This window comes from Mytilus trossulus, chromosome 6, assembly GCF_036588685.1.
Source record: "Mytilus trossulus isolate FHL-02 chromosome 6, PNRI_Mtr1.1.1.hap1, whole genome shotgun sequence".
Lineage (NCBI taxonomy): Eukaryota > Metazoa > Mollusca > Bivalvia > Mytilida > Mytilidae > Mytilus > Mytilus trossulus.
The window spans coordinates 60,100,792-60,122,400 of NC_086378.1; the positions used below are offsets into that span (position 1 = coordinate 60,100,792).

The 21,609-nt window shown below is 31.3% G+C and overlaps 2 protein-coding genes across 2 annotated transcripts in view; both read left to right on the forward strand.

The window, feature by feature from the left end:
- Window positions 1–631: 631 nt before the first annotated feature.
- Window positions 632–14,342, forward strand: LOC134722862 (bactericidal permeability-increasing protein-like). The gene is made up of 15 exons (XM_063586493.1): window positions 632–814; window positions 2,739–2,838; window positions 3,776–3,895; window positions 6,413–6,486; window positions 7,190–7,344; window positions 7,648–7,711; window positions 8,270–8,361; window positions 8,855–9,031; window positions 9,478–9,546; window positions 10,170–10,337; window positions 10,780–10,847; window positions 11,597–11,639; window positions 12,115–12,178; window positions 12,968–13,047; window positions 14,274–14,342. Exons 1-15 carry the CDS (start codon window positions 712–714, stop codon window positions 14,340–14,342), a joined length of 1,446 nt encoding a protein of 481 aa, XP_063442563.1. The 5' UTR covers window positions 632–711.
- A 1,669-nt stretch (window positions 14,343–16,011) lies between these two features.
- LOC134722863 (lipopolysaccharide-binding protein-like) overlaps window positions 16,012–21,609 on the forward strand; it is a 32,095-nt gene continuing 26,497 nt past the window's right edge. The window contains exons 1-5 of the mRNA XM_063586494.1: window positions 16,012–16,228; window positions 18,570–18,669; window positions 19,445–19,576; window positions 20,356–20,429; window positions 21,357–21,511. Of these exons, the coding sequence (XP_063442564.1) occupies window positions 16,123–16,228; window positions 18,570–18,669; window positions 19,445–19,576; window positions 20,356–20,429; window positions 21,357–21,511 (567 nt within the window). The 5' untranslated portion in view covers window positions 16,012–16,122. The remainder of the gene's footprint in view (window positions 16,229–18,569; window positions 18,670–19,444; window positions 19,577–20,355; window positions 20,430–21,356; window positions 21,512–21,609) is intronic.

A 21,609-nucleotide genomic window follows, 5' to 3' on the forward strand; every position in this document is an offset into this window, starting at 1 on the left:
TTCATTTTTACATAGATGTAATAAACAATTCTTTTATTTTATTCCTAAAAGACAATTTGTTTTGCAGGAATATTTACACTTTTATGATATGATTTGGAAGACATCTTTGTCTTCTAATTTGATGTAAAAAATTACTTGATGCCTTGTATGGCAACTTGGATCGTTGTTTTTTGTTATCTTTTTTTTCTGGTTTAAATGTCACAAAACCAGAACAGTTTGGTGATACATAATATCACTTCTCTGTTATTTACATTATTATTGTAATACTTGACCTCTAAATATTTTGTCAAATTTTGAATGTTTTTTTTTCTTGTGAACATACACCCCACACATTTTTTGTATTTATATTGTAAATAATAATTGATAGCATTTTTTACACGTGTTTAAAAAACATACGTTTTGTGTCAACTTGGAGGATAGAATTTCTTTTTACACAATAGTTTACCGATCCCTATGAAAACAGAAATCATTCGTGCTATACTAATTGTACTTATATCCTGAACCTGTCTGTCCTTTTTAAGATGTTTTCTTTTTACATGTTTAATTATACGAAAATGTCAGGGTTTGATAAAATATAAACAATACAAAATAAGGACATTTTCCCAAGGAAGTAATTGGCCTGTATGAAAGTCTCATGTCGGTGAATACTATAAAATCTATCATGTGTCGATACATTTGTTTCACATGGTCATTTCCATTTCAAATTGAGTGATGGAGTTCTTATGTGTATTTGTCAATCTGATTGTATTGGCTTCCACACAAACTGTAAATCCTGGTCTTAGATTAAGAATAACTCAAGATGGATTACATTACGGTGAGTGCATTAAATCGAGACGGTTAGTATAGTTTTTAATCATGATGATTCATTGCATAAGTTTGATTTTGGGAATCGAGTGAAATAACGGGGGAAAAGTCATGTGGCACCTTCGAAAGTATCAGTTTTTTTCAAAGTGGCCTGATTTTTTAAAATTATTATCAAATAAAGCAATTCCATTCTTTAACAAAGCATAAATTTCAAATAAGAAATCATTAACTCTCAAGTTGAAAAAAAGGAACATGGCTTTAAATATGTCGCTGTCTCTTCTATCAGTCTGGCGTTCAATAATTTCAAAGACAAACCAAAGAGCACCAAGAGAATCGTTATGTGTAGCTAAATGATGTTACTGGTGACAGTGCTATCTCTTACTCTAGCAATTAAAACTAGACCAGCCTTGGATGTTCCTCCTTTTGATGCATTCTTTGATACATTATTGAATAAGGTCTACCGTTGACTATTCGACCTTTTACAAATCAATCTTTTAACCTCCCTTAAATATATACTAAGATCCAAGAAAAGATCACCAATTATAATTTTAATAAGTGTAATCAGAAGTTAAGGGCGAGTTGTATATGTGTTACTCTTTGATGCAAAAAAGGTCGCCGTAATATAATCGACCTTTTCCATTTTTCGAAGTCAATTTATCTAAAACGAACTAAATGTATAAATTTCACAGAGAAAATAGAATTGTAAATCAACTAAATATAAATAATGTTTGATACGAATAATTTCAAGACAATAGAAGGAAGGAAATTTGATTTCTCGATGACCTTGACTTTTATTAAAATATATCATAAATAGCGGAAATATTTATATTATAAATGAATTTGCATATGGATGTTTCCAAATGAAAAAAAAATGCCAAATGAAAATTGAAACTTCAAGGAAATTACAATAGCAAAAAAGTTTAATATCATTTTCAAAAGTATAATCAAGTTAGACAAAACAGAGATATATAATATACTTGTATTATATGCCTCTGGACAAAAGTAACAAAAAACGGAAAGTGAAACATGAAAGAAAGGAAACATTCAACCGAAAGTGTTTACGTAAGATGTAAAAGGTCTAGTTTACACCAAAACAGGAAAGTAAAAAATAATAATAATTGGAATACAATGGACAGAATAGCGAGCGGATTATATTGATGATTTACTGTTATTTATTTAATTAACGAAACGGTAAAACTGTTCAATTGGTTCGCAAATATATATGCTTAACAACCATTTTCAATTCTTATGCATACACCTTTTTTTGTTGATTCGCATTCCTTTTTCATTGATAAGCATGTGCTAACTATTTGTTTTTAATTGGAATTAAATAATGCCAAACACTATCGATTATCAATGATTCGCATATGCCGATTCTTTTTATTCATACCCATTTATATATACCAAACAATCTTTTGTATTGATTCGCATACGCCACACACTTGATATTTTTCATTGATTCGCATACGCCACACACTTGGTATTTTATTGAAAATGTTTTTTTTTATTGAATCGCATATGCCACACCCTTTTTTTTTGTTGTTATTATTGATTCGCATACCCACACACACATATATTGTTTTTTTTTATTCGCATACGCCAAACAGTCAATTTGATGTTGATTTGCCTTTATATATTGTACTAACTGTTGTTGTCAAGCATACGAGCTTCCAAATTTCAATGTCAGCTGACCTCCATCAGTAACAAAAAAAGTAATAGATATTCAGAAATACAATAAGTTGAAGTCCTATTTCTTACGCAAGTAATAAAAGGCATTATACAGTTATTTGTTTGGAAAAAAAAATGGAAAACTGGCCTGCAGACAAATACATGCGTTTCCCTTGCCTATCAAACTTATCAAAACCCGATTCAGATAGTCATAATGGTAAAAATGATAGTAAAGTAATTATAATAAGCAATTGTTTTGTTTTTAGCGAATAAGGTGGCTGTAGATACTTTTGCTAAAGATATAAAGCGCACAAGACTAGAAGATATCACTGGAAACGTAAAAGGCGTCCAATACAGTCTTACCAAGTATGTCAACTCTAATAACAATAATTTGATTGTTAAAAAAATCACGTTAACAACAAAGATATACACATCTAGAGTAGTTCATACTTCTTCTTACTGCTTTTTGTACGAATATAATTGTCCCGACTCCTTTATTTACTTTTTGAAATCAGATATTGATAATACTTTTTTTTTAAAGATATATATTTGCCTAATGAGTATATAATTCAAAACCCAACTGAAACTAAATAGACATTATGTTGTAAAACATTAATATCTAGAGGTCAACTTACAAAAAACAGCTAGACAGGCAATTTGCCAAGAAAAGAAAAGTTGTGAATACACACAAAATGGACTATCGAAGACCTATGAACATTAAAAACATTTTATCAAGAAAAACTAAGACACTGTGACAAATAAAGACAAGTAGCGAGGTTCCTACATGTATCTAGGGACGAACCGATGGCTGTATTCAAATACATAAATTGAACACTCAAATCAATCAATTCCGTATTATATCAGTGGATTAAATTTTAAAATGTACATTTTGCACCTGTCCTAAGTCAGGAATCTGATGTACAGTAGTTGTCGGTTGTTGATGTAATATATACGTGTTTCTCGTTTCTCGTTTTGTTTATATAGATTAGACCGTTGGTTTTCCCGTTTGAATGGTTTTACACTAGTAATTTTGGGGCCCTTTATAGCTTGTTGTACGGTGTGAGCCAAGGCTCCGTGTTGAAGGTCGTACTTTAACTTATAGTGGTTTACTTTTTAAATTGTTACTTGGATGCAGAGTTGTCTCATTGGCACTTACACCACATCTTCCTATATATATGAACACATGAGAACGAAAAAAAAATATTCAGTACCCTAATAAATTGAATTTAAGTACAGAATTTTAATAATTTATGTATACTTCAAGTTTTAAGATTGCATACTTTATTTTTACCTTTTTTGATAGTTTGATAGTAAATGACTTTAAAGCACCAAAAAGCGCAATAACATTAGCGTCAGATAGTGATGTCGAATGGAAAGCTACTAAACTTGGATTAAAAATTGATGGAACATTCAGATATATATTGTAAGATTTTAATTTATGTTTTTATAAATGCACAAACGGGCTAATATCATAAGATTATTAGTAATAGTATAATAAATAGTTGTCACTTTTCAATAAGGTTTCTTTTTTTTTGGTTTATATAAATATAAAATATTGTAAATGTTAACTAGTAAAGTGCTCAAAAACGAAAAAAAATGTCATAAAGAGTTTAAATCTCAGGCAAAAATCACAACACAAACAAGTAGTTAAAACTGCTGCTTAAATCACTTGTTTTTTTGTTTTTTTTACAGTTCTATGCATTGCAACTTATTACGAATATAACAGGAACTAAATTATATCTGTAGAAGAACAAACAAATTAAACATATATCTAACAGAGGAGAATTTATCTGGGGTGCCACAATGAAAGAGCAGTAGGACAGCAAACACTAAAAAAATCGTAAAATCGCATAAGAATAGTACGGAGACCCTTAAGTGCCAAAGATGAAATTAAAAATGTTTGTGCGTGCGACTTTAAATCTTGTGCGCACAACTTTAGATCTTCAGCGCACAACTTTTAAACTTGTGCGCACAACTTTAAATCTTGTGCGCACAACTTTTAATCTTGAGCGCACAACTTTTTAAAACTTGTGCGCACAACTTTTTAAAACTTGTGCGCACAACTATTTTTAATTTGTGCACACAACTTTTTTAATCTTGTGCGCACAACTTCAAGTCTTGTGCGCACTACTTTTATTCCTGTGCGCACAACTTTTTGAAACTTGTGTGCACAACTTTTTAAAACTTGTGCGCACAACTTTTAAACTTGTACGCACAATTTTTAATCTTGTGCGCACAACTATAATTCTTGTGCGCACAACTTTTAATCTTGTGCGCACAACTTTTTTGATCTTGTGCACACAACTTTTAAACTTGTGCGCACAACTGTTAAACTTGTGCGCATAAATTGTAATCTTGTGCGCACAACTTTTTAAAACTATATATATGTTAGGGTTATTGATTGCATGATTACATGAGCGTTTTGATGCTTCTTTACCGATCACAATGTATTGTTTTTAATGACTATATGGTTGCGTTATTTCATTGGTATGATTTGATTTCATTACTGAAGGAAATGGTTTAATGACTAACCAATATAAAATTTCATTTGTATGGGATTACCAAAGCACAACAATGAGTGATAACATGATTTATATTTGCATCTCACCCCCTAAGAAGGACTCGATATATCTACATCCGTGTAGAGGAGAAGGGGTGATAAGGATCAACTTTGTTACAAATATATACATAGTACCATCAAAGTATAAAACACATGCGCACAACAACTAAATATTTTATCATGTAACATTGTCGTTATAATTCCCTAAATATGAAGTTGTGTTTGTTTTGCACTCGATGTTTACCAGAATCTAGATATTTTCAACGATGAAATAAAAGCAGGCAAACATTGACTTAGTATCGGATAGATGCATATTTTCTCCAATTAGATATAAAGAAAGAAGATGGGGTATTGTTGCCAATGAGAGAAACATGACCTTGTGCAAGACCTATATATTTTCCATGTGCTTCATTTAAGATATGACTGCATTATCATTGTTAATTCTAATTTCTAGAGAATATCTTTAAATTGTTTGTATATTGATAACTTTTTTAATGCTTTGTCCTCATAAATGCTGGTACCCAAAAATCACTGGGCATTGATTATCAAAACATGACTGGGGCTTATTGACGTCACTAGCTCACATGGTCCTTCTGATAACAGCTTAACTGTTCGAATTAGCTACAATGCAAGACAATGCAGTATATGTTTATCCTTATGATTTATTTACAAAATAATACAGTCACGTAGAAGGTTCCTTGCTTGATTAATTAGCAAATGAAAGAAATATTGACATATATGACTTATAGTTTTGTGGACAGTTTAAACAGTCGCACGTTCAAGTCTACTTTAAACGTTGTGCGTTCAAATCAAAAAGGTGTTTCAAAAAATTGTGCGCACAAGTTGAAAAAAGTTATGCGCACAAGATTCAAAGTTGTGCGCACAAGTTCAAAAAAGTTGTGTGCACAAGTTTTGAAAAGTTGTGCGCACAAGTTTTAAAAAGTTGTGCGCACAAGATTAAAAGTTGTGCGCACAAGATTTAAAGTTGTGCGCACAAGTTTAAAAGTTGTGCCCTCAAGTTTAAAAGTTGTGCCCTCAAGTTTAAAAGTCTCGCGCACAAATATTTTTAATTTCATCTTTAGCACTTAAGGGGCTCCGTAGAATAGACAAGATTTTTTTGTGTATTGGTATAATTTTATTGGTAAAATGTCAGTCGTTGAACACATTGGCTCATTTGATGCAAACAAATCTTCAGATACCAGCAGTTATAGACAATAACGAGGAAAACCCCATTGTAAGCGGCTCTATAAGGCCCGACATTAATACTATGAAAGATTTGAATTGAGAAAACTAACGGCATTATTTATAGCGTAATACCATGCATTTTCCTCATATAATATAATAATTTTTTATTTGATATATTTATCGATCTATTTTCAGCCTTTTTATTAAAGGAAGGGGCGATTTCACAGTTAAAGCGTCAGACCTCTCATTTGCTGTTGGAATTCAAATCGGTAATGCAGTTTGATGTATTTAAGTTTATAATTTCATGTTCACAACTTTCTTCTGACAAGGTTTTTTCCATATGCTATGATCTTGCTTTTTCGTAAATTTGTATTCTAAAATCCTGTAGGGGTAAATGCACAACTAATTAATGCTCCAGTCGTTATAAACAAATGTAATTAACAATTCAATCAATAAATCTGTTGGACTGATTCATGTACAAAAGAATAAACGAAGAACAAAATATAAACACAAAAACAAACATCAAGCCTTTTATAGCTGACTATATGCGGTATGGGCTTTGCTCATTGTTGAAGTCCGTACGGTGACCTGTAATTGTTAATGTTTGTGTCATTTTGGTCTTTTGTGGATAGTGAATAGTTGTCTCATTGGCAATCATACCACATCTTCTTTTTTATATCAACCACTGAGTTAAAGGCTTTTGACTGGGAAAAAAACACATACATATTGGGGCGGGGTTAATATAAAAAAGAAGATGTGGTATGATTGCTAATGAGACAAATATCAACAAAAGACCAAAATGACACAAACATTAACAATTATAGGTCACCGTACGGCCTTCAACAATGAGCAAAGCCCATACCGCATATAGTCAGCTATAAAAGGCCCCGATAAGACAATGTAAAACAATTCAAGCGAGAAAACTAACGGCCTTACTTATGTAAAAAAAATGAACGTTTTGTCTTTTTTCAGGGGTGGATACCAATGGAAAACCAACTATTCAAACAACGTCATGTGACTGTAAAATTGGTCCACTTCAAATCAAATTCAAAGGCAAAAGAGCATGGATTTACAACATATTAACATCATTAGCTTCAAACGCTATTGCAACAATGTTACAGAAAAAAGTAGGTAACACGAAAAACAAATATTTAAATGTATATAGGATGAAATACAATTATCTCAAAATGACATGTCGTGTAGGAATACAAGTTACAAATATGCAACGATTTTGTTTAGAAACTTTCATACTTTCAATTTTAACAAAGTTTGAAAAATATAATAATGACCATGATAATAATAAAACGAATAGGAAATTTACTCTACCTATGAGTTTTACTTCGGTAAATACTGTCATCTTAATTACTCTGACTAAAGGAAATTTTATTTCCTAAATGTTCATTAATTATAATGTGTACACTTGATTTTAGGTGTGCGAAAAAGTAAAAGACGTTCTAGACAAGAAGGCAGAAGAGGAACTGTGTTCATTTCAAGGTAAATTGTCTGTCTGACTATTATGATACCTGTACATATGCTCCAAGTGTATATTGTATTTAGACATGCACTTTTACCTCACTTGACGTTTTAACCTGCAATGTTATAAAAACAGATCCTAAAACATTAATTGCATTACAGATTATTTTTCATAGTAAATAAATAGTGGTAGCATTTGTGAACTTATTGTTTGTTCAGTCACATTTCATGAATTCTTGATAATTCACTATATATTTTTGTTTTTCTAATGTTTATTTCGATGGTCTTAGGAGTTGCTCTTTTCATATTGTTCTTACCTGAAAGGAGAAACAGAGCAGTTTCAAAGTTGCCTCAAGTAGAATGCATTGTTGCCTAAAACGATATTGAAAGTATTAAATTGAAATCTGAAACAAAACCAATAATGACACTTCCACTTTCTTCGCTTTATTTTTGATAAAAATAAGGAGTGTCGTGGTGTAATGTTAAAAAATAATATACTATTATACCCTTTTTTACTGTCAGACTTTCAATGCTATATCTTAACTGTTTGTAACAATACTGAATAAAGTACTTTTACAGCTGAGGTACAGTTGGGAGAACATTTGACTCTGGATTACAGACTCCTGTCAGCTCCTCATATAACATCAGAATATATCGAAGGGGATTTCAAAGTTAGTACATGTATATCAAATCTACAGCTCTAAATTTTTGAAGTCCAGTTTATACAGCACTAAAACTACCCGATATTACCCGTGTTCATTACTTTAGAAAACGTACAAATAATTTCTTACTGAGGTTACGTATAATGTTGATTATTTAAAAAAAAAAAAACCCGAGAAGATATAAGATTAACTATCTTTCAGACTTCAAATTGATTGCAATATAAGTTTTCGACAATTTTAAACATTTCACAGTCGTACATCATAATATGGCACACATACATGTAGTACAGCTGTGTTAAAAAAACAAACAATCATGCAACAGACAACATAAACAAGTTAATGTTAACGTTTTCCAATGGATAGAGATTAAATTACGTGTGTTGGCTTTTTCATCAAGTGCGCTGAATGCAATAATATGTGCAGAGCACACTGGAATATTAAATTTTAGATAATATATTGTTGATATGATTTATATATAAATGACCTGCACTGTCTTTTATAGGGAGAGGTATTCTGGACAATGAACCGGACAGAAGCACCATTCGCCCCGTCTCAAATGGCTACCATCACGGACAATAAGAAGATGGTTTACCTTACGGTATCCGACTATATTTTCAACTCTTTAGGATACCAAGCACATGCGCATGGGCTGTTGGTGTATAATCTAACGTCTCAAAAAGTATGTAAATGATACGATTAACTTATTCGAAAAATTTGCATTGAATGTATTTGAGTTTTTAATTGACGAAATTCAAAATAAATTCGTATTATTATTTTTTTTTCAATATGAAATGATAAACAAAACATGTAGAACATTGAAAAAAAAATGCGATTTTACTTGAAATTTAGAACGTAAATATAACTACTCTTGAACATTGATGTAGTGAAACTGTTAGGAATGGATATTTATTAATAGGGGGGGGGGATCAACAGCCAGAAAAAGCTATAATTTATTGCATTTCTTTATCTCAAAGTCCATTGGTGCATTCACACTTTTTTAACACTTCATACAAGTTTCAGCACATAGAAAAAGCGTATGCGTTACTGAGAGTTTAAAGAAGGATCATCATATGTCTTTCTTAAAAAATAATATTCAAGATCTTTATGCATGTATGTTTCATTTAGATGAGAGGGGATGGCGATCTACTCAACACCACATGTGCTGATACCTGTATCGGAAAACTTATTCCACAGGTAAATATTTTTAAGAACAACACCCTTTTTCCTCCTATATTTAAAACAGATTTTTACATTTTTTCTAATATGTTTTGCTGTGACATCAATGTCCGTGGTTTTGACAGGGTTGTGTCCACACACACTCATGTTTATCTCTGTATACCACATACTTTATTTCCGACATCAAGATCCTAAAATGTCTTGGTTGTCGTTGGTTGCTGTTTGTTATACTTATGTTTTGTTTATTGTTAAACTTTAATCATGCAGTGTTTCTGTTTAAATTATACATGTCGTCATGGTAGGTCTATTCATTTAGAGCTTATTATATGGTAGTGTGTTTTTCTCATTGTTTAAGGTCGTGCGATGACTTATATTTGCTTAGTACCTACACGTTCATTTGTCTGTTGTGAATAGTTCACACATTATACCTTGTTGTTAACATTATATTTTACTGATCCCATGACGAACTATAAAATTCATAAATTATTATATTTGCATTAGTCATTGTTAGTTACGCAAATGAGTTATCATTTTTTTTTATCATAGATACATGTAGCAGCAAGTTTTGTTTCTTTGATACATTTTTCTTTTTGTCATATACTATTTATTCTTATAATGATATGATGAAATACTCGTTTTAGATAGGACAGTTATACCCAAACAGTCAAGTGGAAATACATCTACAGAGCACTGACTGGCCTCGAGTCTTCATTACTGAAAAAGCTGTACAAATTCTGAGTAAAAGCAATGTTACATTTTCTGCAAGAAAACCAGACAACACCCTTCACTTTATGTTTCGAATTCATGCGGTAAATATAATTTTATTGAAATATACATACAATACATGTTAACTTGTAGTTTACATTTGAAATTGTCTAAAATGGCATACAATTAGTGCGCACTACAAAAACCTGAAACTGATATCAGCAGTGAGGCTACTAAATAGTACGTTATACACTGCTATGCAGTTCTTCGTAAACCCCAGCAATGAATTGATGTAATACACATCATACTGACCAAAAGGCGTTAAAACAATAATTCTTTCTAAATTCTGAGAAACTGTTAAATACGCATCTAGAAAATTTTAACATTCCCTACGTTGTTTTGAATCGATGACAGTATTTATATAGCTATAACTACCAATATACCGATTCCTATTTTTTTGGCGTATACGTAAGCATGGTTTTTTTTGCATTCATCCCTATACATGTATATCTTCTTATATCTATATACATGTACTTGTTCCAACAGGTAACGATGGCTTCAGTAAAAGTTAAATTGAATGGTGATGCTTTATCTGGTTCAATCGACTACATAAAGTAAGTACGACATTTTAATTATTTTATTAATACAAGTGTGGACACAGATATGTGAGGATAGTGAGTGTTAAGTTTTTATTTACTCGCATTTGATATTTAGATATAGGAAGATGTGGTATGAGTGCCAATGAGACAACTCTCCATTCAAATTACCATATTTATAAAAGTAAACCATTATAGGTCAAGATACGGTCTTCAACACGGAGACTTGTGTCACACAGAAAAGCAAGTTATAAAGGGCCTAAAACATTATTAGTGTAAAACCATTCAAACGGAAAAACCAAAGGTCCAATCGATATAAAAAACGAGAAACGAGAAAGACATATGAACCACATCAACAATCGACAACTACTGAACATCAAATTCCTAAATACTAGTACATCTCGGACCACATCGAAAGAAGATAATTCCTACATAGTAAACGCGACCCGAGTTTGCTAAATAGTAACAGCAAGCATTATTTGCAAGAGTTTATATTTAGCATTGTTTTTGTCGTCTCACATATCATTATTATATATTATTTTCCGCTTTTTTTTCTTTTCATTTTCATTCTTTTAGGAACGATCGAGAATAAAAGTATTTTCGATACATAAACTCCCTATAGTGTTATCGGGTATAATTTTTAACCAAAATATATTGTTTCGTACCATCAGTCTATTTCACCACATAATTGCCGTCAACTTAAAGTTTTCGAAAGTGTATGTTTGTACGATATATTGCTGAACGAATGATTTTTTTATTTTTTTCAGGGTCGAGACAAATGTTACAAACTCGTTAATAGGAGATATTGATGTGAGTATCTGAATAATTTTTAAAGTTCTTATAAAAATTATAAAATGAGCTCGAACGATCGAATTCATAATCAAATATCAAAAATCATATATTATCATAATTTCAAAATCAATGACTATTAAATCCCAAATCTTAAGCATAAGTAATAACTCAGTTTGTAAAACTCTGTAAACATAGTGATAAACGTTTCCTATAATAAATCATAAAGGGGGTAGGGGGTCTACAAAAAAAGAATCGAGAAGATTCTTAAACCTTTTGACTATTTTAATTATCAGATTATTTACATACGTCAGAATCTTGGTTAATACAATTATGAATTAAAGTTCAAATTTTGAGGTAAAATATTTCTTAACCAGATATAGAAATTATATATATATATTGAAAAGTTCTATTAACATGCACTTATGAGTGTTTTCCCATAATATGCTATGCAATAGGAATATACTAATACACCATTCACATGTCTGTGTTTTAGGAGACAACATTCCAGCTTCTAGTTGATGACGCTGTAAAAAAAGTTATCAAGCCAATGATAAACGGTATGGATCTTTCCATAACTATTCAAACATTACTTCGTACCTAATTCGAGTCCGTAAAACACTTTGCGTTTATTTGGTTCAAAAGAACGAGTATTTATTTCACAATTCACAATTTACAGAATTGTTGGTGCTTATCGCCACTTTCGGCAATGTCTCTTGCAAACATGTACATGCATATTATTTTAAAATACATGTAATTCAAAAGATAATATTTAAGCCTTATTCAAACGATTTAAAATAGGAATTGCGTGGCCTTTGTTGTTTATAACCGGTCCCGACATTAATACGCCTATTTTCAGAATAGTTGCACACTTTTATAATGAGATAATAAATGTATGATGATGATCGTTTTACAATAAATAAATTGTTAATTATTTTTCTATTCTTTCTTTTTCACTTAATGTGTAGCATGACCGTGACTATGTTTTGCCTTTGTTCCAAAATGACAACCAGTGCTTTCAGCATTATTGCATTTTTCCTATCTGACCATACGAAGACCTGTGCATTTTCTCATGTTCTTTGATCTTCGTTTTCATTAGCAGTCAAGTATCACAAAATATATAGGAAGATGTGGTATGGGTGTCAATGAGACAACGCCATGATAGTTTTAAACAAGATCTGTATTTAAAATCATATTGTTTTTTATACTAGCAATTTTTCTGAAATCAAGAGACCGAATATTTCATTATTATATTGTCATATTACAAATCGAATTACTTTTCGCAAATCCATGTACATTTATAATTGTTTATGATTATTTATAATTAATACGTGTTTTCTTTTAAACAGTTTATCTGAAAGATGTAGGGATCCGATTGCCAACTACGGACAATTTACAGTTCAAAGATGCAAAGATTGAACTTCTTACGGTAAGTTAAGAGCTAGTATATCTTATGCAACCGCTCAGAATATGCCCTATAATAATTCAAATAATGTATGTATTAGCTTTACCTGCATGGCTAACGACATGAAAACTTAAATAAACTTAAACAAATACAACAACCTAAAACACATGTTGAGAGTACTTTTTTAAAAATCGTATGGAAACAGATTTGGTCTTTAAATATCAATTCATGTTAATAAAAATGTTGATAAAATACACGTTAAAAACGTTGAAGAATAAGATTTGGTTAGAACTACAACCAAAACATTTTCATATTTCATGTAATCTATTGATGTGCAAAATTAAAAAAAAAAATACGCACTGTAAACACCGACGATGTTCTGAGTGAGATGGCAGATTTTAAACCGTATACATGTAAGAGAATTTATCGCTATTTTGCGAAATCTCACTTTTATATTAATTACTGACTGATAAATTATTTTCTCAGTACAGTATAGTGATATTAAAAATTATCGTCAATGAAATTAATAACGCCGACATCGGTAAAAATAGCGATAAACAGATTATCATGCATTAGTCATCTCAACTCGATTGCTTTTCTCGCTTTCGACGTACCGGCTCAAGCGAGAAGATCAACGAAAATCTATAATTATTGTACATATGCAAGTGAATGGACGATACACACTTTTGTCAATTGAGCACAGCAAACTAATTCATATTTCATATGTATGGTGTCGGTCTAAATTAACTTTTTACAAAGACAAATATTTAGTTGACCTCCTCAGTGGGCGATCAAGAGAACAATGAACACATTTGATCTTATGTCCTGATTATATCTATGTTTATTTTAGAACACAATCCTTATTGAAACAAATGTAAAGATCACTCCGAACATCAAACAGATGAAATCGACAGTTCTTAAGTACAAACCCATGGTTGGCAGACAAGATATAAAAAACAGGTTCCGTCTGTGATACATGTTTTGTCAGTGATACATGTTTTATGTCACATATACGTAAAACAAAAACTCTTTATTCGTCTACAATGTTTCAAATAAATTTTTGATAATAAAAACTGATATATTTCTTTACTCGGAAGTGGCCTATAATCAGATTAATTCCTACATTATTGGTATAAATAAAACTTATACAGAACATAGTATTACCTTTTTAGCATTAAAAAGGAGAAGTGCAACGATAGCAAATGGTAAAACTATCAATATTTGATAAAAGATTATATTATTATAAACAGTCATTGTATGACCTTCAACAGCGAGCAAAACGAATACTACAGAGTAAGCTATTAAAGACACCGGGATGAGAGATATACAACAGTCCATAGACAAAACCTACTGTCTAGTTTATATTTAAAATAAATGAAACCCAATTCTAGCAGAAAGCAACCACCGGCAACCAGTGAAATGTAGGCTCTTGTCTTTGGACAGACACACAATGAATGCTAAATGCTTATCATGTGGTTGAGCGCTCACCCCTCTCCCTTACCTGATACAATGGTTGAACAACACGACATAAGGACAACATTTTCACATCAGTTGACAATGCTTGACTCATCAAGATATGCATTGCAAAAGCTTAGACAAATTCATATTGAGATAAGAAGTTGTGGTATGATTGCCAATGAGACAATCTTCACCAGAGACCTAATGATGTACAAGTACATGTAAACAACTTTGGGTCATTGTACGGCCAACCGTAAAAAAAAATCAAATGAAAAAACTAACGTTTTGATTTATGTACAAATTAAAACAATGAACAAAAATAGATATCATGAACAAGAAAAAAAAGTAAAATCACAAAAATACTGAATTCTGTGGAAAATTCAGATCGGAAAGTCTCTTATTACATGTAACAAATGGAAAAATCAAAAGACTAAACACATCAAACGAATGGACAACAAGTGTCATATTCCTGACTTGGTACAGGCATTTTCATATGCAGAAAATGATGGATTAAATCTGGTTTTAAAGCTAGCTTAACCTCTCACCTGTATGACGGTCGTATAATATTCCATTATATTGATAACCATGGGTGAACAAAACAAACGGATATAATGTAAAAAAAACTTACAAACGATAACCACTGAATTTGAGGCTCCTGACTTGAAACAGGTACACATGTGTGCCGTGGTTAAACATGTTTGACAGCGCAAACACTCCCCTCACCTAGGACAATGGTTCAACGGCACAATAAAAGAATAATTACACTAACAATAAAACAAGAAAATATATGGGAAGCAGCTTTAAACGACAACCTCTGAATTACAGACTCCTGACTTGAGCGAAGACACATATGTTTGTAAGCGCCCTGCTTTCACATAGACAAACATGTTTGACAGCGCAAACACTCCCCTCACCTAGGACAATGGTGCAACTGCACAACACAAGAATAATTACACAAACAATAAAACAAGAAAAATATATGGGAAGCAGCTTTAAACGACAACCTCTGAATTACAGACTCCTGACTTGAGCGGAGACACATATGTTTGTGAGCGCCCTGCTTTCACATAGCCTGGAGGAACAAAATTGCAGCAAAATATATGAAAAGCTATAAAAATCAGTTGAAAAGAGATTATCCGATTCAAACAAAACAGTGATTGGTATTAATTTACTGATTACAAAATCAATTCCTATTATGTTTATTGAAATCCAAAACGTCATGCACTAGAATTATCATGGACGGGTTTGTGATATATAAACAATCAGAATATTTTTATAAAAGTTTACGGAAGTCGACAGACGATGCATGCCAAATGATGAGAAAGGCCACTTGGTCAAAGGTTAGGTGAGATAAATATTTAGCATCTGTCACAATATAAATAGAGTTGATCATCGATATGAATCCAGGAAGTAAGAAGCTATTCTATACTGGGTATTTAAATACAAAATTATATATATAGTACATGTATTACACTTATTCATTATAGATAGTTCGAAGTCTCAGGTGTAATTCAAACAAACCTTTAAATCTTTTAAAATTTTCTAACTTTTAACGCGGAAGTTTTCCACAAGGAAGTACTAGTTATAAACTAAACTTATAATCATTTCCTCTCAAATAGTGAAGTGAAAAGGTGGGATAAAATGTGGCTTTTCGTCTCTGTACATGTATTGTGTGTTTTATTTTCTACTATTCTGGCCACAAATCCAGGATTCAGATTACGAATAACAGAAGATGGACTTAACTACGGTATGTTTAATTATTTGTATTAAATGACACAAGTATGTCAACAGTCAAACTGTAAGTAATTGCGATCTTATAACATTATCTGTGTATGCCGAAAGAAGGTGTCATACATCTGTATGTCACAAAATTTAAAAGAAGCGGAAATAAACAATCTCAAACAGTTGAGTGACCACTTTTGCTGACTTGATTGTTCCTACTTCTAATTAGAACTTGATGCAATATTGGTAATTTTATTCATTTTCTAACACCAACACGTTGTGATTGGCAATATGGCTGTCAATACCCAAAACAACTGAAATCCAACAAACGAGTTTAAATCAGCTTAGTATAAGCTTGCCCTTAAAAATAATGTATTAGTATTCTATTTCAGCGAAATGAACACCACACTAAACTCCGAAACAAATGAATAAACTAATTTAAAAAAAAAACGCAAAAGACTCACAAAGGTTTGAGGTTCCTGATTTTGGCGCAAAAGAGCTTGGGGTATAAACTCAAGCGTTGTAGATTTGTTTTTTTACATTTTCAGCGTTTGGCTTTACATCTACAGCGCTAGAAATTATCTTCGTATTGCCCTTCAAACTCACAAATCTTTATCTATATGATACCAACTACGGGGCGCCGAATGGGACTCTTGTGATTTTGTACTCAAAATTCAATTTTGTACGGACAAAAGTGACTTTTGTTCAACAAAAATGAGTTCAGTTTAACAAAATTTGTATCATACTACAAATTTGAAATTTTGTCATACAAAATTATCTATCAGCGGACAAAAGTCACTTTTGTCATGACAAAATTCATTTTTGTTACACAGACTTGACTTTTGTTACCTAATTTGAAAATTGAGCGACAAAAGTCAATTTTGTATTTAAATTAGTTTAGTTCGGTTTCTGTGAACTAATTTGCATACAAAATCGACTTTTGTTACACAAAATTGACTTTTGTTACACAAAAATTACTTTTGTTACACAAAATTGACTTTTGTTACACAAAATTGACTTTTGTTACACAAAATTGACTTTTGTTACACAAAATTGACTTTTGTTACACAAAATTGACTTTTGTGAGACAAAATTGACAAAATTGACTTTTGTCTCAACAAAATTGACAAAATTGACTTTTGTCTCAACAAAATTGACAAAATTGAATTTTGTCTCAACAAAATTGACAAAATTGAATTTTGTCTCAACAAAATTAACAAAATTGAATTTTGTCTCAACAAAATTAACAAAATTGAATTTTGTCTCAACAAAATTAACAAAATTGAATTTTGTCTCAACAAAATTGATTTTTGTCTCACGAAAGTCAATTTTGTCTCACGAAAGTCAATTTTGTCTCACGAAAGTCAATTTTGTCTCATAAAAGTCAATTTTGTTGTTACAAAATTGAATTTTGTCATCACAAAAATGAATTTTGTCGTCACAAAATTGACTTTTGTCTCAACAAAATTGACAAAATTGACTTTTGTCTCAACAAAATTGACAAAATTGACTTTTGTCTCAACAAAATTAACAAAATTGACTTTTGTCTCAACAAAATTGACAAAATTGACTTTTGTCTCAACAAAATTAACAAAATTGACTTTTGTCTCAACAAAAATGACAAAATTGAATTTTGTCTCAACAAAAATGACAAAATTGAATTTTGTCTCAACAAAAATGACAAAATTGAATTTTGTCTCACAAAAGTCAATTTTGTCTCACAAAAGTCAATTTTGTCTCACAAAAGTCAATTTTGTCTCACAAAAGTCAATTTTGTCTCACAAAAGTCAATTTTGTCTCACAAAAGTCAATTTTGTCTCACAAAAGTCAATTTTGTCTCACAAAAGTTAATTTTGTTTCACAAAAGTCAATTTTGTCTCACAAAATTGAATCTTACCGTACACAATTGACTTTTGTGATTTAATTTCCATATCAGGTAACAAAAGTCAATTTTGTATGCAAATATGTTTATATTTGCATACCTTTAAGACAAAATTGACTTTTGTCATGACAAATATGAATTTTGTCTACAAAAATGAATTTTGTCATGACAAAAATGAATTTTGTCTACACAAATGAATTTTGTCATCACAAAATTGAAGTTCTCACAAAAAAAAGTCTGTAGCACATAGTTTTGTAAGACAAAAATGATTTTGTTATGACAGAATTGAATTTTGTACAAAACCACAAGAGTCCCATTCGGCGCCCCGTACCAACAGGCCTTCGTAACATTCAGATATACCCAAACAGTTGTATCAACGGATACAATATAAGTATCTGATATTGCACAAATTAAATCCAACAAACCAATTTTGTTCATAAAAAATAAGCATGATAAGTTGGTTGAATTCAATTGAATATTTTAGCCAATCAAGTAGCAGTAGATTTAGTTACAAAGAAAGTAAAGACAACTAAATTACCGGATCAAAGTGGAGATGGAAAAAATGTTAAATATTCTCTTACCAAGTGAGTCAAAGTTATATTTAGCAGAATTATTTAAAAGTGTCAAATATGATAAGTGACACGCAGAACAGTTTATTTTTATATTTTTTAAATATATCCTTAGCAAAGGACTTGGTTTTACTTTATCAAGTACCTTAAGATTGGATGGTAGGTTATCAAAGTTATCGCCTTCACAGATAATCATATACACTTCCTACAAAATCTTGGACAAACATTCCTGAAGATGTGTCAATGCAATATAAAGGAGAAATCAAAATTAATAAACACCAAGTTCTCTTCCGCTACGAGAGATGGAATTTTAAATATCTTTTTTTTTCAAGCCAAAATCAGTATTTATAATTTGTTTTATATAACAAAGAAAACAAACCTTACGAGAAAGGCAACTTCACATGTACAAATATATAGACTTAATACATGTGCATACATTAAACGTGTTATAATGCTTAATATTTACAAATAACTGTTTTTAATTACTATAGTATACACGCAATTCAGTGGCGGATCCAGAGAGGGGGAGGGGGGGTCCGGGGGTTGGAACCCCCTTTTTTTGCCGATCTATGCATTTGAATGGGACATATAGTTGGAGCCCCCCTTTTATCCTGGGTTGGGAACCCGTCCCCTTCTTAAATGGCTGGATCCGCCCCTGCAATTATAATTTGATTGTCTTCTGTTGTGCTCTAGCTTTTTGGATTTGGATTTTTCTATTTTTTCTATTTTTATTATTCTTGTTTTGCACAATTATCAAATATGATCTAATAATAAAATGATGTTTTAATAGCTTGGATATACGGAATTTTCAACCACCTAGAAGCAGTATAACATTGGCTTCAGAGAGCGACTTACAGTGGAAAGCAACAAATCTAGCACTGGAAATTGATGGAAAGTTTCATTACAAATACAAAAAAGGATTGTAAGAAATTTATCTTCTAATATAATTGGTAACGTGGATTTTGCTCAAAATGTTTAGCCTACTTCAACGAAAATATCTGACGGATAATTTACAAGTGTACTTTAAATAGCATAAAATTTATAACAAAATAAATTACAAAAACGAATATGACAGACCTGAACCAAATTAAATGACAACAATAAACTAGGGCTACTAACTTGGGACAGGCCCATTAGAATTTGGTTTGGATCATAAGCATGTTTGAAAATGCCCAACCTTCCCTAACATAGGTGTAACAGTAGAACATAAAACATACTGTAAATATCGGCTGAAAAAAAAATAACTCATCAGATAAAAAGTACAAAACACATAATAAAATGTATTCATGACAATAACTTTTATCAGATAAATGTACAGATGCACCTTAAAAAGAAGGGAAATAATTCTGCCTACAATTGGATTAATAATTCATCAGAAAGAACGAAACAAAGAAAAATACTTGTAGTTTAAAATAAATCTTAAAAATAAAGCACAAACAACATAAACATTGCATGTAAATGCTACTTTTACAAGTATACATCGACATTTGTTGAAGAGTTTAAGAGAAGACCACCTGAACAACTTTTCATTGTATATTAATTTTGCTGATTCCGACTATATCAATGTTTAACATTTATTTTTATGGGAAACCTCTTCAAACTTTCCTCTGAGACACACCGAGCTATTGACTGTGATAGCCATGACTTGGCACATGCACTTGTGAGTGAACAAAGTGCTTATAATCTTTTTTTTCTTCATAGCATTAGGTTTTCTGGTGGTGGAAGTGTCAACGTTAAGTTTTCTGATATCTCATTCAGTGTTGGAGTCAATTTAGGTAAGAATTTCATGTATCAATAATTACACTAGCTGTATGTTTCATTATAATACGTTATTCTGATTGGCTAATTATAACTGCACATCACGTGTTATTCTTTTAGCAATTGCATTAAACAATAAAACTTATCATCCATGATGACATGAGGTCCCATAAAAAAGTGCACAGGTAAATTAAATAAAAACTTGATGTAAATCGTGTTTTCATGATTCTAACTAAAAATGTAATTATAAGTATTAAATGCTTCTTGTTGGAACTTCATAAAGTAAAAGCGTTGTCCGCGCTTCATACAAAATGAACTTCGGTCAACGCTTTTGTTCGCAAATATCACAAATCATCAAAAGGACATTTAGAGCAGCTAAGAATGTGTAGGATGTATAAAACAAACACGTGATAAAGGTATTTTGGGATATGATAAATTGGAAAGGGGTTACGAGTATATTGATATCAAACTTTCGTTTAACATCATGAACATATTAAGCAGTATCGCTATTTAGTTCATTTTTCAGTTGATCTTTTTTTGTGATTATTCTTCATTTCATGCTACTCACTTGAGATGGAAAATTATCGCTAGTCAATTAGCAGACACGTGGCGTTGCTAACGAAATTGACATGTGAAGTTAACAACGTCGTCACAGGTAAAATAGCGATAAACAGATTATCATTGATTATCTCAACTCGATTGCCTTTCTCGCTTTCGCCATCCCGGCTCAAGCGAGAAAATTGATCTCATTGATTTACATATGTAAGTATCGTTAAATCCCTTTTCTATAGACATTTTTTATTCTATAAATAATTTGTAACAGTGCATAAGTGTTTATGTTTCACATTGTATTAGGTCGCGTGTCATGCATGCAATGAAAGAAAAATCGCAATTCTCACATGCTACCATTATATAAGACGTATTTATTCTTGTATTGTTTTAAGGCACTGATGGTAGCGGAAAGCCAACAATAAAAGCTGGCAAATGCTCTTGCGATAGTGGTCCAGTAAAAGTAAAATTTAGAGGTGGTTTGGCATGGATATACAATCTGTTCTCTGGGAAGGTTGGAAAAATTATTGCCAGTCAGTTTCAGAGTAAAGTAAGTAAATGCTGGCATCTAAAGCAACTATTTTATGATATCACTAATAATTATATGAAACTGCTTAAAAAATATGTTTTAAACAGAATGAGCAGTTT